The sequence below is a fragment of the Pan paniscus genome, chromosome 6, assembly GCF_029289425.2.
Source record: "Pan paniscus chromosome 6, NHGRI_mPanPan1-v2.0_pri, whole genome shotgun sequence".
Classification (NCBI taxonomy): domain Eukaryota; kingdom Metazoa; phylum Chordata; class Mammalia; order Primates; family Hominidae; genus Pan; species Pan paniscus.
In genome coordinates, this window is record NC_073255.2 from 90,849,450 (window position 1) to 90,873,402 (window position 23,953).

The window sequence follows — 23,953 nt, forward strand, 5'->3', positions numbered from 1 at the left end:
GGAATGGATAGATGAGTGGATGGATAGAGGGAAGAATGGATGAATGAGTAGATGGATAGAGGGAAGAATGGATGGAAGGAAGAATTGATGGGTAGATGGATGGATGGATGGATAGATGGATGAGTGGATGGATGGATGGATGGAAGGATGCATGGAGAAATGGATAGATGGGTGGATGGATGCATGGAGGAATAGATGGATGGATGGATGGATGGATGAATGGATGGAAGGATGGATCCAAGCATGGAGAAATGGATGGGTGGGTGCATGGAGGAATGGATGGAGGGATGCATGGAAGAATGGGTGGATGGATGGATGGAAGAATCAATGGAGGGAGTGATGGATGGATGGATTGATGGATGGATGGATGGATGGATGGATTGAGTGGATGGATGGGTAAATGGATGGATGGATGAGTGGATGGATGAATGGATGGATGGATAGATGGATGCATGGAGGAATGGATGCATAGAGGAATGGATGGATGAGTGGACGGATAGAGGGAAGAATGGATGGATGAGTGGATGGATAGAGGGAAGAATGGATGGAGGGAAGAATTGATGGGTGGATGGATGGATGGAAGGATGAATGCATGGAGGAATGGATGGATGGATGAATGGATGCATGGAGGAATAGATGGTGGATGGATGGATGGAAGGATGGATGCATGCATGGAGAAATGGATGGATGGGTGCCTAGAGGAATGGATGGAGGGATAGATGGACGCATGGAGGAATGGTTGGATGGATGAATGGGTATATGGGGGAATAGATGGATAGATGGTGGATGGATGAATGGAGCGAGGGAGTGATGGATGGATAAATGGATGGATGGATGAGGGGATGGATGGATGGGTGCATGGATGGATGGATGCATGGAGGAATGGATGGATGCGTGGATGGATGGATGGAAGAATGGATGGAGGGAGGGATTGATGGATGGATGAATGGATGGATAAGTGGATGGATGGATGGATAGATGGCTGCGTGGAGGAATGGAGGATGGATGAATGGAGGGAGGTAGTGATGGATGGGTGGATGAATGGATAGATGGATGAGTGGGTGGATGGATAAATGGATGGATGGATGTGTGGACAGATGGATGGATAGATGGATCCATGGAGAAATGGATGGATGGATGGATGGATAGATGGATGGATGAATGGATGGATGGATGAATGGATGGAGGCAGAGATGGATGGATGAATGAGTGGATGGATGAGTGGATGGATGGATGGATGCATGGATGTGTAAATAAGTAGATAATGGATAGATAAGTGGATGGATGGATAGATGGATGCATGGAGGAATGGATGGATGGATGGATGAATGGATGGAGGGAGAGATGGATGGATGAATGAATGGATGGATGAGTGGATGGATGCATGGATGGGCAGATGAGTACATGAATGGATGGATGGATAGATGGATGCATGGAGGAATGGGAATGGATGGAGGGAGGGATGGAGAAAGTAATAGATTGATGGAAGGATGAATGGATACATGGATGCATGGAAGAATGGTTGGAGGGAGGGATAGATAGATGGGTGATGTTGAAAATTTTGAGTAAATGGGGGTATGTAGGGGCCACTTTGGAGGCAGGCTCTCAATAGTAATGGGAATGGAGAGGGTAGGGGCCTGGAGGCCACCAGGTGGGGACTCCAGGGGCACTCACCTAACTTTGCTGCTGCTTTAGCTGCCGCTGCTGCTGCTGCCTGGGGGCCAACCCCTGGGGGAAGAAAGCAGAGGGGAGAGACCTTGAAACAGTGCTCCTGTATCTCCAGAGCCCACTTGTTCCCAGCCCCAAGAGAGCCAATCCACTGATATGTGGGTATACATGGGAGCTTCAGAGTAGGCAGAGGCTGATGGAGCTGCCCCACTCCTCCCCCAGGATCCTGCTCCAGGTTTGGACCAGGGTCTGGAAGCAGGGTGGGCTGCTGCTTTCAGGAGGGAACCTCACCCACCCCAGGGCTCTGGAGCCCGGAAGATCAGTGCTCCCTTGGCTGGAAGTGACGTGAGGCTTTCCTTACCTGTCCCTGTTGGGTAACCAGCTTTGCCCGCTACACCAGCCACTCCTCCGGGCCCATAGCCTGCAAAACAGAGAGGCTTGATGGTCATCTGTGCAGACGTCACCACTGCTGCCCTCCCCCTCCCCCTGCTCTGCCCTCGGGGCCCAAGCTGTCCTGAGTCTGCACCTGTCACCCCCAGCCAGAGTGAAAACAAATACAAACACATGTATGGAGTTGTTATGTCCATTTTACAGATGAGAACACAGAGGCTCAAAGAAGCAACACAGCTCACTTAAGGTCTCATTATTGATAGATGGGAGGGCAGAGATGGAGACCCATGTTGAGTCCAAATTCCATGCCCTTTCCTTCTGAGATTCCCACTCCAAGACCCCAACCCTGCCCCAGCGAGGTGCTCTCCTGGCCCAGGGCTGGAAGCACAGCACCCTTGCTAGGACCCTGGAGAGGGAAAGAGCTGGAAGCCCACAGTCTAGAAGGGTCTCACTCACCATAGGGCAGTTTCCCTGTGGTGTAGGGCAGTCCATAGCCACCTGGAGAGAGGACAGAGCAAACTCAGGGGCTGCCCCATGCCTTACTGGGCTCCCACCAACCTGGGTGGACAGATCTATCCCCACAGGTGCTAAAGCTTGAGACCTCCCACATCAGGGTCCTGAGCTGCTCCCAGGAGAGCAAAGGCGCTGGGTGGAGGAGGGAGAGGACACCTCTGCCCCCGAGGCCCATGGAACACCCATCCCCCTACAAATTCAAGCCCCATCATGGCCCTGGAGTCTGAGTATTTTCCTTACACCCCCTCCTCAGTGGAAAGCATTTTATTGTCTAAGCTGATTGCAGAGGTAGGGGCGGGAGCACGAGTGGGTGGATGTTAGAGGGATCTTTCCAATGAACCGTATTCCTTTCCACCAGCCTAATAGCTTCAGATCGGGACTATGGGTCTCTTGTGCATGAGCGTGTGTGTGTGAGTTCAATACCTGCAGATGACTTTCCCATGCTCTCCTTGGCTGGTGACCATACAGGGGCTTCAACACCCCTTCCCTGCCACCAGAGACACCTGTACCCAGGCTGACTTCTGTGCAGGGAGGCACAGTGAGTGGTGCATTTTTTTTTCTTCTTTTCTTTTTTTGGAGGAGAGTCTCACTCTGTTACCCAGGCTGGAGTGCAGTAGCGCGATCTCAGTTCACTGCAACCTCTGCCTTCTGGGTTCAAGAGATTCTCCTGCCTCAGCCTCCCCAGTAGCTGGGATTATAGGCCTATGCCACCACACCTGGCTAATTTTTGTATCTTTAGTAGGGACGGGGTTTTGCCATGTTGGCCAGGCTAGTCTTGAACTCCTGACCTCAAGTGATCTGCCCACCTTAGCCTCCCAAAGTGCTGGGATTACAGGTGTGAACCACCACACCCGGCCGAGTGGTGCATCTTGAACCGTCCCTCTGACTTACCAGGCAGCTTGGGGGCCTTGATGGGATACCCCAGTGGGACTCCAGGTTGCGGTCCCCCAAAGGGTCCAACTCCTGTGGGAATAAAGAGAGCAAGTTCAGGTCCCAGCACCCCCTTCCAAACCCTCCGCCACCCACTCCACTTTCTGCTCAGGCAGAAGGAGCTTGCTACAGCATCCAGAAACCATCCTGCTTCGAGGGACTCCCTGAATCTCCATCATGGGTCAGTTGAGAAATTCCCAGTGACAGGCCACTTCCTCCAGGAAGCTACGGGATTCTCTCCCTCCTGGGGCCTGGGCCCCAGTTCGGGACTGCAGCCCTTGGCACAGGCTGGAGGGTTTTCTGGACTCCTTTGAATTTTGGGCTGCTATGCCAGTTGGGGGTGCAGGCCTGGGATGGGTGCCACTTTGTGCTACAGCCACTGCAAGGCCTGGCTCTGCAGGCGTGGGAGAAATTGGGCAGGCTTGGATGGGATCTTGGGTGCCCAACCCCTCCCAACGCCAGAGCCTCTGCCTGGCTGGCCACCCTGCTTCTCCCACCAGCCTTGCCTCACCTGGGATTCCAGCAAAAGCTCCACCTACACCTGTAATGATAAAAAGCTGTCACTACAGCCCTGGAACTGTGGACACTGGGCCAGACAGCACCAAGGGGCCAGGAGGCCGAAGGAATGGCCAGTTCTTCCCAGACCAGTCATCGCATGCTGCGCTCACATGAACTCTGGGGTTTCTTTTTTCGGAGATGGAGTTTCGCTCTTGTCGCCCAGGCTGGGGTGGAATGGGGTGATCTCAACTCATCGCAACCTCTGCCTCCCAGGTTCTGGCGATTCTCCCGCCTCAGCCTCCCAAGTAGCTGGGATTACAGGTGCAGGCCACCACGCCCAGCTAATTTTTGTATTATTAGTAGAGACAGGGCTTCACCGTGTTGGTCAGGCTGACCTCAGGTGATCCGCCCACCTCGGCCTCCCAAAGTGCTGGGATTACAGGCATGAGCCACTGCATCTGGCCCTCTTTTCTTTCTTTCTTATTTTGGGGGGGAACGGGGTCTCTGTTGCCCAGGCTGGAGTGCAGTGGTGTGATCATAGCTCACGACAACCTTGATCTCCTGGGCTCAAGAGATCCTCCTGTCTTAGCCTCCTGAATAGTTGGGATCACAGGTGTGTGTGACCATGTCTGGCTAATTTTTTAATCATGTTTTTGTAGAGATAAGGTCTTGCTATGTTGCCCAGGCTGGTCTTCAACTCCTGGGCTCAAGCGATCCTCCCAGCTCACCCTCCCAAAATACTGGGATTACAGGTGTGAGCCAGTGTGCCCAGCCACACTCTGAGGTTTTTCAGCACCAGGCTGCCCAGGGCTGGAACATAAAAAGTGTCACCCAGAGGGCCCTGAGCCAGTCCAGGATCCCACCCCATTTCACACCCGGGGCCAGAAGGTGGTTGGAGAGTCCCTGCCATCAGCCCTCTGTCCAGACAGCTGCATACCTGGAGCCTTGGGCTTAACTCCTGCTCCAGTGGGAACTCCAGGGAGCACCCCCACACCGGGGAACCGAGCTCCTGCCGGGGGACAAAGCAGTGAGTGTAGGAAGGCAGGCCTTGCAGGCCCTGCTGGGAACCCCTCCCCTCCTCGGGTCCCCCAGCTGACCTCCCTTGGGACCGACTGTCAGTGACAGGCACGGCTCACGGGGTGGGTGGAGAAAGGACCTGTTTAGTGCTGACTTTCCTTCCCTGTCTGGCTCAAGGTCAGAAGATCTGAGTTTTAATCCTATTTCCCAGCCATGTGAGCTCGTGCCTCAGTCAGCCTCATCTCTATGCTGGAGTTAATCACAAAAGCCGTCTCGACCACCCTCCGCAGAAAAGGTAAAGAGAGGGACAGCTGCTGCGCGGTGCCACTCGCCCGTAGACCAGGGAGGCCCGTGCTCTCTGGGGCTCTCGCCCACAACCCAGACCCCCAAAGCAGCCATCCAGCTACAGCTGGGACCATGCCAGCGTCTTCCACCTCTCCTGTCTCCCCTGGGGCTGGGCAGCCTTGGCTTTCAGCGTAGTGGGGGAGAGAGGGAGGAAGGGCCACTCCATCAGCAAATCCCACATAACAGCCTAAATCTGGGCTTTTGGGGGAATTCAGGAGGTCACATGTTGGGTGGGGTGGTCAGGCCCTGGCAGGGGAAAGGAGGGTGAGGGGCAGCTCTTTAGGGTCTCCTGCAGGGCAGACTCATTGGGTGGCCCCTTGGTGACTCACAGCTTTTGGGAAATAGCTGGTCACACTGGGATCTGTCCTCAGGGGGCCGCCTCGGGCTGTGATGATGGTCTGTGCCTGGGATCAGGGCTTGGGTGGGGTGCAGGAAGGCTGGTTGACCTTCAGGGGATGGACGGACTGCCAGGGACCTTATGTCTGTTAGCCTGAGCTTTGGAGTTTGGGGAAATGGCTCAGGTCAGGACCCAGGGCTTCTGGTGGCCTCTGCTTTTCGGGGAGGCGAGGGGGGTACTAGGGAGGCTGAGGGGGCTGCTTTTCTTTTCCTTTTTCTTTTTCTTTGTTTTGAGACAGGGTCTTGCTCTGTCACCCAGGCTGCTGTGCAGTGGCACCATCGTAGCTCTCTGCAGCCTGGACCTTCTGGGCTCAAGCAATCCTCCCACCTCAGCCTCCCGAGTAGCTGGGACTACAGGTGCACACCACCATGCCTGGCTAAATTTTTTTGTAGAGACGAGGGCCTTACTATGATGCCCAGACTGGCCTCAAACTCCTGGCCTCAAGCCATCCTCCTGCCTCAGTCTCCCAAAGCAATGGGATTATAGGCATGAGCCACTGCGTCCTGGCTGCTTTCTTCCTATAGAGTCCCTGTTTCCCTCCTTGCCCTCACCTGGGAGCACGCCACCTGGGTATACACCTGGCAGCCCCACACCTGTGGCCAAAAGAAAGCAAAGTTACTAGCAGCAGCTCAGCCTCCAGGGACCCCTCCCCAGCCCTTCCCACCCAGGCAGCTCCAAGGCCCTCAAACCCACAGCCTCTGTGCCCGACAGGGGCAGCCAGGGACAGACGTGGGGTGGCCACAACCCTCCTCCCACGAGTTTCGGAAGTCATCTGCAAACTCTTCGGTGTGTGGATTTATCTCCGTCTCCTGGAGCCTGTTTACATGGCTGGGCCAGCCCACCTCTGGCTAACAGCTTCCAGATGTCCCTCCCTGCTGCGTAGACTCAGGCAGTCTTTTGTTTAACCTGAAGTCACTTCCTAAAGGGCTTGGTGAGGCAGAACGAGTACCAGATGGGGAGTCAGAGGACACGGGGCTCCCCCAGCTCTGCCGGGACTCGCTGCAGGCCCTTCCACACTGACTCGCCTCTTTGAGCCTCAGTTTCCCCATCTGTCGCCCGACAGCCTGCCACAGAGCCCATCTCTTTCTACCCCAATATCCTGGGAGAAGGGCCCGGGAAGTGGGCCAGGCCCCTCCTCCCCATTTCACAGACGCAGGCACCAGCCTGGCTAGTTTCTCTGCCCGACTGAAGCCAGGCCCTGCCCTTCCTCCCCAAGTGCAGTGGCGTGGAGAGGGCTCTGTTCCTCCCTGCCCTCTGCCCCTCCCTGCCCTCTGTCCTCCAGCCCCAGGGATTCCGCACTGACCCGGCACTTTCCCAGGCTTCACTCCGGCTCCAGGCTGAGGAACCACCGCACCTGGCACAGAAGGGGCTGCATCAGAGTTGGCTCCACCCAGGCCTGCAACTTTGACCCAGGGAGTTCGGGGATAGCCATCGTACCTGCAGACACTCCTAAGCCACCAACTCCTGGGACACCACCAAGCCCAGCGCCTGCAGAGCCAGGACAGGTGAGGCATTGCATAAGGAACAGTGGGGAGGCAGAAGGGCCAGGGGCTGCATGCTGAGGGCCCAGCATTGAGGTCTGGCCCCGTTACTAACTCACCTTCAGACTGGGCACAGCTAGCTGCCTCCCTCAGCCCCAGTAGATTGCAACTGACAATCCCACCCACCCGGTTCCCAAGCCTGAGTTGAGGGAAGGTTCTTTGCAAAGCGGAGGGCCCCATGGAAGCCAGAGGGCTTGTGGCATGTCCCAAAGAGCACCACTCACCAGCCTTAGCAGCTTTATAGGCTGCAGCAGCGTCAGCCACTCCACCAGGCACCAGAGCCCCCGGAAAGGTAACTGCGGGGAAGGCGCCGAGCCCTGCGGAGGGGAGGATGGGGTGAGGTCCTGAGCTACCACACCTATGAAGACTCCTACGCTCTGGCCCTGCCTGGCTGTGCCCCACTCAGGAAGCACATTGGAGGCTCTTCCGCTCTCTGCCAGACATCAATGCCTGCAGGACATCCATGTGAGCACTGCTCACCGGTAATGGATTTTTTTTTTTTTTTTGACACAAGGTCTCACTCTGTCACCCAGGCTGGAGTGCAGTGGTGCGATCTTGGCTCACTGCAGCCTCAACCACCCAGGCTCAAGCAATCCTCCCGCCTCAGCCTTCCAAGTAGGTGGGACTACAGGTGCATGCCACTGTGCCTGGCAAATTTTTTTTTTTTTTTGTATTTTTTGTAGTGACAAGATTTTACCATGTTGCCCAGGCTGGTCTCAAACTCCTGGGCTCAAGCCATCTGCCCGTCTCAGCCTCCCAAAGTGCTAGGATTACAGGTGTGAGCCACTGCGCCTAAGTACCAGAACTAGATTGTGTGCCGAGGTTAATGTGTCAGACAGCTCTGACAAAACTGCATGGCTCTTTTTTTTTTTTTTCCCCTTTAGAGATGGGGTCTTGTGGCTGGGCACGGTGGCTTGAGCCTGTCATCCCAGCACTTTGGGAGGCCGAGGTGAGTGGATCACTTGAGGCCAGGAGTTCGAGACCAGCCTGGCCAACATGGTGAAACTCCGTCTCTACTAAGAATACAAAAATTAGCCGAGCGTGGTGGTGCACACTGGTAATTTCAGCTATTTGGGAGGCTGAGACACAAGAATCACTTGAACCCGGGAGGTGGAGGTTGTGGTGAGCTGAGATCAACTGCACCAGGTGCGGGGAGCTGAGACTGAGCCACTGCACTCCAGCCTGGGTGACAGAGTGGGACTCTGTCTCAACAACAACAAGAACAACAAAAGAGATGAGGTCTTTCTCTGTCACCCAGGCTGGAGTGCAGTGACATGATCATAGCTCTCTGAAGCCTCAGCCTCCTGGGCTCAAGGGATCCTCTCACTTCAGCCTTCCTGAAAACTGCATGGATCTTTTGGGGTCAAATTTCCCCACCCACCTCCTCTAGAATGCCTTCCTGAACCCCTGCTGAGTTAAGCGACTCCCTTGGGCTTCCTTGGTCCATGGGGCTTCCTCCATGCAGCCTTCACTACTACTATGTTATAAAGGAACCCAGGTACTCAGCTGTGATTTCCTCATGTCCTGGGCAGCTGCTTGGGGCAGTTGGTATCAGCATCAGTCCCCGTCAGTGCCCAGGACGGAACCTGGCCTGCACCCTTGTTCCATGACCGTGCTGCATACCAGCCCTGGGTTGAGCTCAGGGGCTGGTCCCCACAGGGGATATCTTTCTTGGGTGTCAGCACTCACCTGCCCCAAGGCCAGCACCCACAAGCCCTCCGGGAACTGTGGATAAGAAACAGAGACAGGAGTGTAGGCAGTGTTCCTAGGCCCAGAGTGGGAAATGTCTCCTGGAGTTAGGGCAGTGCTGTGATCAGCCACTCAGGTCCCTAGGCTGGTCCCTAAGCCTGTGATGCTCAGGGTCGATCCTGATAAAATAGGATCCACCTGTAGTTTAGTGAGCGACTACTATGTGCAGTGCAGGTGTCATTGCACCGATCCCTAACAAGCCTGGGCCAGGCCTGTGCTTCTCCTAGAAGCCCTGCTGGCTAACAGGATTCAGCAGGGCTTTCAGCAAGGGCTGGGACAGAGCAGAGTCCGTGAGCGAGACCTCACCCCAGGCCAGTGAGGTCTCTCTTCTGCTTCCTTGCAGATATCTCTTGACTCAGTCCCCTCCCCTTCACCTGCATCGGGGAACTCCTATGTCCCCACTACCCATCTGTCCTTCCATCCAGCCTGCCCTGCAGCCCAGGAGCCTCCTACTAAGATGTTTATGAGACGCCAAATGGGTCCCTCTGGCTCTCTCCTCCCCACATCTGGGCCCAATCGCTTTGTCTCCCGCTGCGGGAGACATTCCACTGCCTTGGCCAGGACCAATGGGCCATCAGGTCAGAGTTCACAACCGTGCCAGGTTTGTTTCTAATTATGTGACGATCTCTCCTACAAATGCTAGTCCTGAGCCTCAGGGGCGAGTCCTCTCCAGGGATGGATCCCAAACATGGAGCCTGCTGTACCCTGGAGAGGTCCCCCCTGGCTTTCCCCGGGTGTGGTCTCCGTTACTAACCACTCCTCGTCCCTCATTTCCTACTAGTGGGAGCTGGACCCCTCTGAAACTCAGCCAGCCTCATGTAAGAAGCATCTTTGCCTCTGGGCGGGAGTGCCTGGCGATCAGGCAGGAGTCACTTCCCAGCACCCGGGCCCTGCCCCACCAGTGCTGGCAGTCGCTTCTCTCAAGCCAGGCCTGTTTCCTGAGCTCTGAGAGGGCAAGGGACATGCTCAGACCTTTCCTGTCCACAGAGGGGCTGGGAGGGGAAGCTGAGGACTGCACAGGAAGTGAGAAGAGGCTGGGGCTGCAGTGGGGGACAGGTGGCTTCTCTGGGGCCATCTTCCTTTTTCCATGATCCCAGCCTGAGCATCCTGTCCTGTGGCCTGACCACTTCTGTCTCTGCCTGCCCTCCTTCCTTTGCACTCACCTGCCCCAAATGCCCCAAGGATTCCAGCATCTGGAAAGGAGGAGAAAGCGGGGAGGGGCTGACCACAGCTGGGAGTCCAGGGACCTGGCCAGCTCCAACCTCCTTCTTTCTAGAGTCAGAGAGTTCTAGATTCAGACCCTGCTGCTGCTACCCAGCCTCCATGAGCACAAGCAGGTCAATTTGCCTCTCCGATGAGGCTCAGTTTTTGCCATCTACAAAATGGCCATTATATCACCTGCCTTGCTGGGACCAGTGAGCATGTGTGCAGAAAGCACCTAGTTGTGCAACCTACCCAGGGCACACAGTGGGTGCTCCCAGTTCCTTCTTGTCCATGCCCGTGCCCCTCTCAGTGGGCGGCTGGCCTCTGGCTAGTGCTCAGGGTGTTGGGTGTGCAGGCTTCCAGCTGCCTGGTCCCCCGCTGAGAGCTGAGGCAGGGCAGGGCCAGCTTGGACCTGTGGTGGCACCCACGTGGAAAAACAGCTGCCAGGCCACCCACCCTCTGTCACCAAGGGATTAATTGTTCCCAAGCATGACACGCGCTGCCTGTGCTCCATTCCATCCTGCCTGGGCAGGCCCGGACGTCCTGGCAGTCCGGATGTGGGGGCCTCCCTGGGAGTGCCATGGGGGCTCTGCCGACCCTTCTGTAGCCCTGAGTCTTTGGGGAGGTCATGGAATCCAGCCCCTTGCCTGGAAACACTGCCCTTTTTATCAGAAGGAGATGCTCTGACTTTCCTTTGGATTGACTCCTTCACCCTGAGCTGGAAGTTCTTTCAGAAGTCTAACCTAAATCTTTCATTAACAAAAGCTTCACTTTTGCAACTACACATCCTGGAACTTCGTAGGGAGTTGTCTGTCTTTCCTCTGGTGTTTAACCACAACCCGCTATGTGTCTCTTGCTCCTAGTGGGATCAATGAATGTACCCTCCAGCTTTGCAGGCACAACCTCCTCAATTTGGGTCTTCTAGGCCAAGCACAGACCTACCTCCACACCTCTGCACCACTATCATCTCCCCTGTCCTCTCTTCACCGTCAAAGACCCTACTAAGAACCCTCACCTGCTCCAGGAAGACAGGGTATAGGTGCTGGCGGGGATAAGTGGCAAGCTCCCAGGGTCTCCTGGCCTTGCAGAGCCCTGTAGACCCCAGGCACCCCGTTCTCCTGCCTCTCCTGGCTCCAGCCCTGGTGTTTCACAACCCAGATGGACTTTTAGCGCAGGGGAATCTGGGTCTTGAAGATTCATTTGCACTTGGATTATCAACGATCAGGATTTCATAAGAGCTCTTGGACATCTAAACTGTGTCCTGGAGACTTGGGCTTCTGAGCCAGGGCAACACAGCTCAGGGTGTGGGGCGGCCAAAGTCACATGTGGAGCGTCTCATGCCGAGGGACCATCAATCTGGACAGAGACGCTGTTTCCTCCACCTGCTCCTTATCCGCCAGTATTTCCCGGAGGGAACTGCCCCACCCTCCTTCCTGGGGGTGCATTCCCCAGAGCTGAGAGTGGACCCTCGTGGCAGATCCCAGCCCCTTGGGCGAGGCCAGGATAGATCCGGCCACACCTTCTTACTGGAAAACTCCATGGTCTGGACACAGCTGGAAAGGGCCCGAGATTAGGAGGGGAGCTTATCTGGGGCCATGGTCGGTGCTCAGCTTGGGCTTGGGGTCAGGGCTTGGCCTAAGGCCAGGATTGGGGGTCCTGTGGGACCAGGGTCAGCAGGGTCAGGGTTCAGCCTGGGATTAGGCTCAGGGCTTGGGCTGGGGTTAAGCTTTGGCTTGAGACCAGTGCTCCGTCTGGAGTCAGGAGAAGGGCTCAGAATGGCATCAAGGTCAGGGCGATTTGGGGTATTGGTCTGGGGTCAAGGGCTAGGGGACCACTCAGGGGAAGTCTGGGGCTGAGGATCTGTGTCTGAGCTCCCGAGGGTCATGTAAGGCTTGGAGGCCACTGGAACCGGAGCAATCCCTGATGTTGCCTCTAACAGCCTCTCCTTTGCAGAGAGGAGTCTCTGGACAGCTGGGTGAACACACATGCACATGTAGGGTAGATGCTAGACGCCCTCACACAGGGAGGACATGGAGCTGCTTCCAGCCTCTTGTTCCTGGAAGCCCTGGGACCTGGCCCCGGCCTACTCATCCTTGGGAGGCTAATCGGTGTCCACACCTCCCTCCTTCCTCCTGCCCGTTGGCTTCCTTGTCCCGTTCCTGGTTTCCTTGTCCCATTCCCAGCTGGGTAGGCTCCTCCCTCCCCAGCTCCCTCGCTGTCTCTCAATGCTCCGAGGCCTTGGGTCTTACCTGGCTTAAGAGGTTTGACTCCAGGCGCCAGTGCTGCAGAGGGAAGAGAAGATAGTGAATGGGGTGGCCCAGCTTATCCATCTACTACTTATCCAACCCCCAACCCGGGCAAAGTGTGGGCAGTGTGGAATCTCACGCCCCAGGTCCTCCCGCTCAGACTTGGAGCCCCTGGGAACCTAGCTCTACTTCTAATTCATGGTTTATACTCTCTGAGTCCCAGAGTCTCAGGCTCAAAAGGGGATGATGGGCTGGGGGTGGTGGCTCACGCCTGTAATCCTAGCACTTTGGGAGGCTGAGGCAGGCGGATCATCTGAGGTCAGGAGTTTGAGACCAGCCTGGCAAACATGGTGAAACCCTGTCTCTACTAAAAATACAAAAATTAGCCAGGCGTGGTGGCATGTGCCTGTAATCCCAGCTACTCAGGAGGCTGAGGCAGGAGAATCACCTGAACCTGGGAGGTGGAGGTTACAGTGAGCTGAGATCGCGCCACTGCACTCCAGCCTGGGTGACAAGAGCAAGACTTTGTCTCAAAAAAATAAAAAAAAAGATGGTGCCTGCTCAGCCGGCTTGGCAGGGAGGTTTTTCAGGATAAAAAGAAATAGGAAGGGGCCGGGCAAGGTGGCTCACGCCTGTAATCCCAGCACTTTGAGAGGCCGAGTCAGGCAGATCACTTGAGGTTGGGAGTTCGAGACCAGCCTGGCCAACATGATGAAACTCTGTCTCTAGAAAAAATAGAAAAATAAGCTGGGCGTGGTGGCATGCGCCTGTAGTCCTTGCTAATTGGGAGGCTGAGGGAGGAGCATCACTTGAACCTGGGAGGCAGATGCTGCAGTGAGCTGAGATCACACCAGTGCACTCCAGCCTGGGCGACAGAACGAGACTCTGTCCCCCCGCCCCCCAACCCCCACCAAAAAAAAGAAGAAATAGGAAGGCAGAGGGCACCAGAGATAAAGTCTAGGGGAGGGACTGGGAAGGCCAATGGGTTCTGGTTCTCAAGGAAGCCTCCTCCCGCCGCCTGGATGCTGTCTGTGAAATGAGGGAGTCCTTGATGCTCGGGTCTCCCAGGGTTCTCAGGTCTGAGGATGCATGTGGCTCGGGTGAAACCCAGGCCCTTTCAGTGATGAACAAGTGGGGTTTCTGAGCTCACCTCCTCCTCCAAGGGCTCCGAGACCAGCCCCTGTCGGGGGAGAGAAAGAGAAAGAGAGATCATCGGTACTTCTGCCAGGCAAGCCCGCTGCCACCCCCAGCTATGGCTGAATCCACCTCTGCCTAACTACGTGACCTTGGGCAAGACCTGCTCTCTGCAAGCCTCGGTTTTCTCTTCTGCTTGGCCAGCAGTCCAGTGTCAGTATGTATCTGGGGGAGTGCTGGCGTCTCTCCCCACTTCCAGGTCACTTCTATACACTCAAATGCTTTTTTAAATTTTTTTATTTTTTTTTATATGGAGTCTCCCTCTGTCGCCCAGGCTGGAGTGCAGTGGCGCGATCTGGGCTCACTGTAAGCTCCGCCTCCTGGGTTCAATCACGTCATTCTCCTGCCTTAGCCTCCCGAGTAGCTGGGACTAGAGGCGCTCGCCACCACACCTGGTTAATTTTTTGTATTTTTAGTAGAGACGGGGTTTCACCGTGTTAGCCAGGATGGTCTTGATCTCCTGACCTTGTGATCCGCCTGCCTCGGCCTCCCAAAGTGCTGGGATTACAGGCTTGAGCCACCGTGCCTGGCCTCAAATCCTTTTTAAGTATTGAAAGTATTACTTTTGATTTTTCTTTTCTTTTTTTCCCCTTTTCTTTTTAGAGACAGGGTTTTACTCTGTCACCCAGACTTCAGTGCAGTGGTGCTATTATAGCTCACTGCAGCCTTGAACTCCTAAGCTCAAGTGATCCTCCTGCCTCAGCCTCCCCAGTAGCTAGGACTACAGGCGTGCACCACCATGCCCAGCTAATTTTTTTTTTAATTTCTATACTTCATTTTCATTTTTCTCAATGCAGAACATGGCTAATTTTAAATTTGTGTGTGTGTGTGTGTAGAGAGGGGGATCTCACTATGTTGTCCAGGCTGGTCTGAAACTCCTGGCCTCAAGCAATCCTCGTTTCTCTGCCTCCCAGAGTGTTGAGATTACAGGCGTGAGCCACCATGTCCAGCCTGTATGCTCTTAATAGCTGTAAATCAGTGTCTTGTTAATTGCATTTTTAAGTGGGTGTGACTTCTGGTAGGTGTGTCAATGTTCCTACCTTCTGTAGTGTCAAAATGTGCATCTATTATGGACATCAGCATCATCTGCATGACCTGGGTGTGTGGAAGTTTCATGTACATTACCTGGATAAAAGACTCCTCCAGGAACTCCACCAGGAATGGCCCCAGGGACCCCTGAAAGGAAACAGGTAGAGTCAGTCCTCCAGGAGCCAGAACTATTAGGCTGGTGCAAAAGTAACTGCGATTTTTGCCATTACTTTCAATGGCAAAACCCACAATTACATGGAAACAAGAATGATGCTGATGGCAATAATGACATTGCTTGTCTCCAGAGCAGTTTCTGTTTACAAAGTGTGTTCTCATTCTTGCTCTTTGAAATCGGCCTGTGAAGTTGGAAGGGCAGGGCTTACTATCATCATTTTGTTTTGTTTGAGACTGAGACAGAGCCTTGGCCTTTCACCCAGGCTGGAGTGCAGTGGTGGGATCTCAGCTCACTGCAACCTCCGTCTGCCCGGGTCAAGCGATTCTGCTGTCTCAGCCTCCCGAGTAGCTGGGATTACAGGTGCATGCCACCAAGCACGGCTAATTTCTGTATTTTTAGTGGAGACAGGGTTTCACTATGTTGGGCAGGCTGGTCTTGAACCCCTGACCTCAAGTGATCTGCCTGCCTCGGCCTCCCAAAGTGCTAGGATTACAGGTGTGAGCCACCGCTCCCAGAGACTATCATCTTAAGACATGAAATCAGGCTCAGAGAGGTTAAGGGACATGCCTGGGGCCACACAGCTGGAAAGAGACGGGGCCTGGATTCAAGCTCAGGCCAGTGCTTTATTTTTGAGACAGAGTCTTGCTCTGTCACCCAGGCTGGAGTGCAGTGGCAAGATCTCAGCTCACTGCAACTTCCGCCTCCTAGGTTCAAGCGATTCTCCTGCCTCAGTCTCCCAAGTAGCTGGGACTACAGGCATACACCTCCACATCTGGCTAATTGATTTTTTTGTAAAGATGGGGTGTCAGTATGTTCCCCAGGCTGGTCTGGAACTCCTGGGCTCAAGCGATCCTCCTGCCTTGGCCTCCTAAAGTGCTAGGATGACAGGCCCCTGCGCCCTGCTGCCAGTCCTTAGAGTATGATGGTTCTTGCTGTGTTACCTGGTTCTCCCTGGAGTCAGGGAGAGGGCCTGGGGTGGAAGACACTGGGTCTGAGCACCTCTCACCAGGCAGCCCACTCCCTTCCCGAGCTGAGCTGCCGGGTAGAGGCCAGAGCTTTGGGAAGGGCAGGCCGGGCTGCTACAGCGAGCATTAAGGAGGTGCAGCTGCCAGCACAAATGCAGCCATTCCCACACTGATAGGACGGCGTGAGGTCAGCGTCCTCAGCCACTGGGCAGCCGAGCTTGGGTGGGGCTCTGGCCGTCTGACACGGGCTGTCTTAGGAGGCGCCGGGGCCGCAGGGGGACGCCATGAATGAGCACAGTGAATAGTTTCCTAAGGAAAAGCGAATTCACCGGCCAGACAGGATCACGAGTTCAGTCCCCATGGACCAGTGAAGCTCTCACTGGGGAACGCTGTGATGCTGGATCCAGACCCTGCCTGAGCCATCGCCATGGCAACAGACAGGGTCCCAAACCGGGGGCCCTGCCTCCACCTCAGAAGGCCCCCCTCTGAGCTTGACAAGCCACCTTGCCAATGCCCCAGCCCAGCCCTCCCTTACTGCTTTTGCTGAAAGGGGCCGGGAGCCCCGTGGGGCATGGGCGGGGCTGGGGGAACGGGTGTCTCTGCAATGTGTCCAGGGAGGCCTCGCGGCCAGACGTCTGGCCTCTGAGGTCTGGCGACGCTGCACAGCTCGGCTTGCTGGCCCCAGGGCCCTGTCAGCCTCAGCTGCAGCCCAGCAGGGTCAGGGCTGTGGAGCTGTCACAGCCACCGGAGCCAAGACCCCGGCGCCACCCCCTCCCAGGGCTTGTGGCTCCTCAGGCACTGCAGTCCAGGCCTGAAGTGTGCAAGTAATCTGGTCAGAACCTCAAGGCTCGGAGTGGTGGCCCCAGGGGGGCTGGGCCTGCTGGGAAGGAGCACTTGGGCCCTGTCATCCGCTGCCAAGCACACACATGGCCCGCCTCGGGCCTCTGATGCCTTCCCTGGCTCCGGCCTCCAGCTCTCAGCAGTCTCTTATGCGTCTTTCTCTGCCTCGGCCTCTCTCCTTCCTCCTCTTTCTCCCCCTCTCCCTCGTTCTTCACGTGCCCCTCTCCCTTCCTCTCTACTCTCCGGCTCCAGAGCAGACTGCAGGGAACAGTGTGGTGGAGGTGGGGGGAAGAGCAAAGCGCTCAGAACAGACCCCTCTGGCTTCTAATTCTGCCTTCGCTGCTTCTTACCATCTGTGTGACCTTGGGAAAGTCACTCAACCTCTCTGAACATCGGTTTCCTTTTTTGTGACATGGGGCAGATAATCACTTGGTTGCTGCAAGGTTGCAAGGTTGCTGCAAGGTTGCAAGGTTGCTGCAAGTTGTAAAAGGGTTCAAGTAATAGGCTATGTCCTCTTCTGGACCTGGCAGACAGTAATTGCTCAAAAATAAAAAGACAGTGGCACTTACGTTTCATTTTTTCCCGTTTCACTGCACAGTCCGTGGCCCAGGGCCAGGTATGCAGTAGTTACTCAATACATGATGGGTGAATTAAGTAGAGGGGTGGCAGTGTGGTTGTCTGTGAATCTAGCTCTAACCTGTTTCATCCCCATCTGCCCTGGGAGTCCCCCTGCCTTGGGCTTGTTGAGCCCCCGGGCCTGGCTGAACCCTGACTTCCTTTCTCCTGGGGTTCTGCCCTCCTGCACCCCAGGCACTTTCTGGGGGGAAGACTTAGCTTCCCCTCCCCCAGATCTCCTCTGTCCCCACTCTCCACCCCCACCGTTCAGACCCTGATGATGGTGGCATTTGCCAAACTTCATGCCTGAACCTGACGGCCTGGGGAGCCCGAGGTTTTAATCCCCATTTTGCAATGAGGAAATGGAGAAGGTTTAGGGGCTGCGAAGGATTCCTGCCTCTCTGCAAGTGAGAGAGGTGAGAATAAAATTAGACAGCAGCTGGAAATTGGAAAGGACTTTGAAAAGGTAACAGCTGCTTCCCCAGGCCCCGTGGGGCATCCTCACTTCTCCCTCCACTCCTTGGCACAAGCCGTTTCTCCTGCCAGGAATGTCCTTGCCTCTGTCCAAGTCCTACCCCCGCACCAGGGCTGAGCTCAGACTCTCCCGCCTGCCTTTCCCGAGCCCACGGCTCTCCCTGACTGTGCTGCTCAGCTGGCCCTAAGCAGTTGGCCTGGAGAACACTTGTCTTGTTTTATGTGGTTTTGGCATGTTTCACCGACTAGCCCAGGGTGGAACTTGTCTCTTGCATCTTAGAATCACGATCCTAGACTCTCAGGGATCATAATAGTCTTCTGGCCTGGGCTGGACCTCCTTCCGCAAACATCCTTCGTGTTCTGCTTGCATACCTCCCATGACGGGAAAATCACCACCTCCAAATGCTGTCAGCACTAACTGCAGACAGGGCTTCCTCCAATCGAGAATCTGCTCTTCTGTCTCTTCAGTTCTGCCTGCCAGGGCCTGTAGTCTGGGACTTACCCCTCATCCACAGACAGGTCCTCCAACATTTTCCTTCCTTCCTTCCTTCCTTCCTTCTTTCCTTCCTTCCTTCTTTCCTTCCTTCCTTCCTTCTTTCCTTCCTTCCTTCTTTCCTTCCTTCCTTTCTTTCTTTCTGTCTCTCTCTCTCTCCTTTCTTTCTCTCTCTCTCTTTCTTTCTTTTTCTTTCTTTTAAAATATTCATTTATTTTTTAAATAGAGACGGGGGCCTTCCTATGTTGCCCAGGCTGGTCTCAAACTCCTGGGCTCAAGCAATCTGCCCATGTGGGCCTCCCAAAGTGCTAGGATTACAGGCATGAGTCACTGCACCTGGCCCCATTTACTTTTCTCTTTAGGTCTAACTCAAATGTCACTTCTGCTGGGAAGCCTTCCTGGATTTCTCAAGGCTCCTTCTGGCCACCCCCAACCGAGTCCTGTCTGCTTCTTTCATCATTGCACATCTATTTACACATTAGCTGCCCCTCCACTAGACAAAACATGGTGTAAGTAGCGAGAGGGAGTATTAAACCTTAGCAATGTGCACTAATTACAAGGATCCATGAGCCCAAATTAGCAGACTCTGAATAAGAGAATAGATTATTTTAAAAATGCCCATTCCCACGGTCCTTTTATTTGATGCTTTTTTTTCCCCCAGATAGTACGTTGCTGGAAGCTCTCACTGGCCCTAGGAGGTACTTCAGGCAGGGCTGTTTCTCCCCATTTTGCAGCCAGGGAAATGGAGAACCAGTGAGCTGAAGAGCCTGGTCTGGGACCCCCAGCTGACCCCAAGTCACATGTAGGGCCATTTGCCTGGGCCCTGGGCTCCAGGTTCAAAGAGCTGGAAGCAGCCTGTTTGGGAGCGAGCCTGGGGCCAGCCGGTCTTGGCAGGGGGCTTTGCCAAACCAAAGTCCGGGGGCTGGCTTGGGGAGCAGATAAGACCACACGAAGCTGTTTGTTGTTTGCATGCAGAAGGCTGCCAAGGGTTTTCAAAAACAAGCTGTCCTCCACTGGGTGACTGTGTCCCCTCCCACACAGGGCACATTTGCCCTCATGCCGGGGCCTCGGCAGACACACAGAGCGGGATCGACCTCTAAACCAGTGCTTCTTGGCCCTGGCGACCCCACCGTCACCTGGGAAGCCTGAAAATTCTGTGTCCAGGTCCCTCTCCAACCAAAGCAAGCAGGGATTCTTGGGTGGGAAGTCTAATAGATAGCCAGGTTGAAAACCCCTGTTCCTACTTAAGGACGGAAAACAATAATTAAAAAAATATTTAAAAAGAGGCAGTGGCTCATGCCTGTAATCCAAGCACTTTGGGAGGCGGAGGTGGGAGGATCACTTGAGCCCAGGAATTCAGACCAGCCTGGACAACACAGCGAGACCCTGTCTCAATTTAAAAAAAATAAAAAAGGTAAAAAAATAAAAATAAAAAAGGAAAATAAAAGAAAAGGAAACCTCTGTTCCAAACCATCTTCAGTTCTGAAATCAGGAAAAAAAAAAAAAAAAATCCCTGATACTATTTCTGGGGGATGGGGAAGAATTATCCCTGGGTTAATTTCTCATGCTCACTTTTGAAACAGCCTGGGAGCTGTGTGGCTTGTCCCCTCCTCCTGCTCCCCCACCGCCGCAACAGGGTTCCTTCCTTGGAGCCGCTGAACTTGCATAAGTGACACCCTCCTCCTTGAGGGAGAAGCCAGGCTCCCCCAGGACGGCCAGGTGAGTGGCAGTGAGCATGTGACTGAGCGCTCCACTCCCTGTGTTGGCTCCCCGACCTCTGCAGACTTCAGTAGCACTTCTGTGCAAAACCCCACACGAGCTCATCAGTTCACACACCCCTTATTTGGATCTAGCAAGTCCAGCCACCTGGGACAGAGCTGAGATTGATCTCTGCAAAGTGTGAGGCCAGCTGGGCGTTTAGCGGTGTCACTGAGGACACAAGGAGAGAGCTGATTCTGCCTAGGGCATGCCTGCTTTAAAGGACTCAGCCCCAAGCCTTCCCCTCCCCAAATGTTGCCTGCTAGCTCACTCCTAACCCCCTTGCCCCTTGACCTGGGGCAGAGAGCTGGCTGATACTAACCCCCGGGGACTGCCTTAGCCTGCCGGAGCCTCAGTTTCCTTGTTTGTCAAGTGATGATAATAATTTCTAATTCTCAAGGTTCCTTGATGATGAACTGCCACCCTATAGGTGGTGGCCCCATCTGGGAAGGAGGGTGGCTGGGTGTTTGGGGGCTACACCTGGGGAGGAGGCTGAGACGGACCCGGGGCTGCTGCTTTCAGGCCCTGGCTCGTTGCCCCTGCTGGGGCCCGCCTGTGGGTACCCATGTCCCTTGGCCTCATCCAGGTCCAGCAGCGGACCCTGCACAGGAAGCTGTTCAATCTCACGGAAACAGCTGCAGCTCCTGCCCAGGCCCCTGACTCCACCCCGTGGCCCTCCTGCCCCCCACTCAGCGTTTGGTTCTCATGGCAAGGAGGACTCCCGAGGAAACCAGACTCCACCCAGACCCCCCTACCAAATGCCCTCCTTTTTCCCATGCCCGGGGAGCCTCTTCTGTCCTCCCCCGTTGGCCGCGGCATAGCAGCCCCACAGGGGGCACCCTCAAACCCCATAACCAACTGTGCCTGGGTTGGGGCACATAGCAGATGGCCCAGCAGTGCCCCAGGATCCACTCCAGCCTCTGTCTCAGCCACACTGCCTCTGCCAGGAGACAGACACCTTCTCCAGCCCGCCTTTCCATGCTTGCGTGCCACATCGCACACACATTCACACACACAGATGCACACACTCCATAACACACACAGTGACAGTCCACACCAGTGTCACACCTGGATGCCAGATCGCCCATGTCTACATGTGTACATGTCTACATGTCTGTCAGGTGGCAGACTTTTGCACACACTAAGGAGCAGCTTCATATACCTCCTCCAAACATACGCATACACCTGCCTAAGGATGAACCTGTGAGCAGACATATGTACCCCTCCAGAAATCCCTTCCTCTGTTCAGTGACACAGCCGGGCATCTGCACACGTGCACACCTGTGCATGCACACATACACACACGAGCACACAGCACGCTCATTCCTGCACACATGCACACGCACACACACACACAAATGCATACCAGGAGTCCCTGCCTGCCTCAGCAGGGAGAACACAGCAGCAGCTTCCCAACCTGCAAACCCATCCTCAGCGGAGCCCTGACCTTCCTCACGGGGGGATCCCGGCTTCCCAGGGGTCAAGGAACCTGCTGAGGTCACACAGCTCACTGCGGTTGAGCTGGTATCAAGCCCAGGTTCCCTGTCCCCAGGGCTGGTGTGCACCCCAGCTGTGTCCACAGGTGTGCAGACTGTGGTGTCTCCAGACCCAGGGGTTCCCACTGGGCCCTCCCCCAGGATGCTCTGATCCCCCTACAGGGCGGGCACCCGGGCACCTGAGCAGGGGCCCCCTCAGCCCTCGCAGGGCAGCAAAGCCTGGATGCTGGGTTGGGACTATTCTGAGTCGAGGGTGTCTGTTTGACAGGTTCCTCCTGGGCACAGGGCTGGCTCCTGGGAGGGGCAGTTCCGAGGACCCAGTGGCTGAGGGGCTCCCACCTGGGACCCCTTGCAGTTCCCAGGGATGAAGGTCTCTCCCTTGAGCGACTAGTCACCTGGCCCAAAGGGCCCGCAGCTGTGGGCAGCGCTGGGGACAGGGGCGAGGGGTGCTTACCTCCAGGCCGAGAGGGGTGGAGGATGGACAGCAGGAGCAGGAGGACTCCGGGCCGCGGGGCCGCTGCCGTCAGACCCGCCATCTCGGGGAGAAATGCCCCAGCCCGCTCTCCGCACCTCGTTTTATCCCCAAAGCCTAATTGTTGCCTCGTCGGCTGCGAGGGAAAGAGGGAGGGAGAGAGGGCGGGCGGGAGGGCGGGAGAGGGGGGAGGCCTGGGGGAGGGGGCCGCGGGGAGGGGACAATTACGAAAGGCCCGGCTCACAAGCCTCCCAGGCCCGGGCTGCTGGACTGCGAGCTTTTTTCCTTGACACACACACGCACACACATGCACACAAGCACACACTCACACACACACACTTTCTCCCATCTCTTTCCCGCTTTCCCTCTGCGACTGTTCTTTCGCTGCTGGCCCTGTTCCCGCCAGAAAGAGCGAGGGGGGCCTCTGCCAGGACAGCCCTCGGGAGAGGAAGCAGAAGGGAGGGCCTGGCGGCCAGGCCAAAAATCCCAGCCCCAGCCAAGGCCCGAGTGGCCAGGCCCCCGCCCCTCCGGCTGGGCCCCGGGCCCAGTGTGAGGATACGGGCCAGCTGTCCCGCGCCTCAGCCCCCACCCCGGCCCTCCAGACTCCCCAACACCCCCAGGTCTGGCTAGAGACAGGTTCTGCCCAAAGCTGGGGAGGGGAGGCATTGGGCAGGTCTGGGGGTTTGGGGGGTGCGATATCTACAGAGGCCGGGGGGCTGCAGGTTGAATGGCCTGGAAGGTAGGATCGGGTTGGTATTGCTCTGGGAGGGATCTGGGGGGAAGGTAGGGGACCCTGGACAGGGCTGCATTCTGCAGGGGCCAAGGTCTCTGCCTAGCGCCTGAAGCTGGGGAGGAGGTGTTGGGTGGGTCTGGGGTGGATGCCTGCAGATGACAGGGGGTTAGAGGCAGGGGAATGGCCTGGGAGTTAAGGCCATGTTGGTGCTGTCCCCAGGGGCATCTGGAGCACATGGAGGATCCCGACACACAGGGTTCTATTCTGCATGGGTCAAGGTCACAGCCCTATACCCAGCCCCATGCAGGCCGCAGGGTCTGGCAAAAATCAGGCTGGATCCCCAGGTGCCCTGTGGGGGAACAGGGAGGTGGGAGCCCCCCGCAGACTGACAGGCAGCCCAGCTTCCCATTATCACTGGGTCACCTCCCATCCCCACGCTGAGCACAGCTAGCGCCCACACCAGTCTGGGAGCTTCTGGACTGCTGTTCTCCTGGCCCCTCTGGGAAGGCTGACATTCCGCTGGTGGCCAGGAGGGGGCGGCCTGCACTGAAACAGCTGGGACCACGTTCCTGGAGAACTCTGCATTTCTGCCCCCAGGACTGAGCTGGACGGGGACCCTGGGGGATTTTGGGGGTTGGAGTGTGGGATGGAACAGGGGAGGGTCGTGTCCCCCACCCCTCACTTCCCACTACTGCTAGAGGAGAAGAAATGTGAGACCTAGAGAATAGGAGAGGGAAACTTGTTCCTTGTCCTAGGTCACAGCCAGTCAGGGAACAGCATGGAAGCCACACGCCCTGTGGGCTTTTCCCTGCACCACGATGGCTCCGAGGGATGAGTTAAAGACCCCTTGTGGAGGCAGGAGCACTGTGGCAGTCTGGAGTGCCAGCAGGGGTGGCTCAGCGTGGAAAGGTCAAATGCAGGCATTGGTCAAAGGCAGGTATTGGTGGACCTAGAAGTAAATTTCTGGCTCTAGCCTTTCTGGTAGGAAAACCTCTCCACAGAGCATCAGTTTCCTAATCTGTCTACAGGTGATCAGTATTCCTAGCTAAGAGATTATTGCAAAGACAAATACAACGTGGTCTTGTATTTCTGCTAGATCAAAAATGCTCTGTGTTCAGCTGGTGCTAGGACTGGTGTCAATACCACAGTTGCCGTCACTCGCTCTGCAAGTACTCTGCTTCTAGGACAGCTATCAGGCTTCGGTCTATACGG

At 55.8% G+C, this 23,953-nt stretch overlaps 1 protein-coding gene across 50 annotated transcripts in view; it reads right to left on the minus strand.

Annotated features, from left to right (window-relative positions):
- The window catches only part of ELN (elastin), a 42,017-nt gene extending 19,536 nt beyond the window's left edge, over positions 1-22,481 (minus strand). For 10 of the 50 annotated variants that reach the window (XM_063605882.1, XM_063605899.1, XM_055114497.2 and 7 more), the window contains exons 1-15: positions 21,991-22,481; positions 14,817-14,867; positions 13,648-13,677; positions 12,501-12,533; positions 8,989-9,024; positions 7,524-7,616; positions 7,196-7,246; positions 7,062-7,112; positions 6,310-6,351; positions 4,937-5,008; positions 4,013-4,042; positions 3,463-3,534; positions 2,515-2,556; positions 2,030-2,089; positions 1,675-1,728 (exon numbers count right to left, since the gene is read on the minus strand). In XM_063605882.1, coding sequence (XP_063461952.1) covers positions 1,675-1,728; positions 2,030-2,089; positions 2,515-2,556; positions 3,463-3,534; positions 4,013-4,042; positions 4,937-5,008; positions 6,310-6,351; positions 7,062-7,112; positions 7,196-7,246; positions 7,524-7,616; positions 8,989-9,024; positions 12,501-12,533; positions 13,648-13,677; positions 14,817-14,867; positions 21,991-22,072 — 799 coding nt within the window. In that variant the 5' untranslated portion in view covers positions 22,073-22,481. Of the gene's footprint in view, positions 1-1,674; positions 1,729-2,029; positions 2,090-2,514; positions 2,557-3,462; positions 3,535-4,012; positions 4,043-4,936; positions 5,009-6,309; positions 6,352-7,061; positions 7,128-7,195; positions 7,247-7,523; positions 7,617-8,988; positions 9,025-12,500; positions 12,534-13,647; positions 13,678-14,816; positions 14,868-21,990 lie in introns of all 50 variants that reach the window. The other 40 variants (XM_063605892.1, XM_063605879.1, XM_063605896.1 and 37 more) reach the window with 18 other exon arrangements.
- Positions 22,482-23,953: the final 1,472 nt, after the last annotated feature.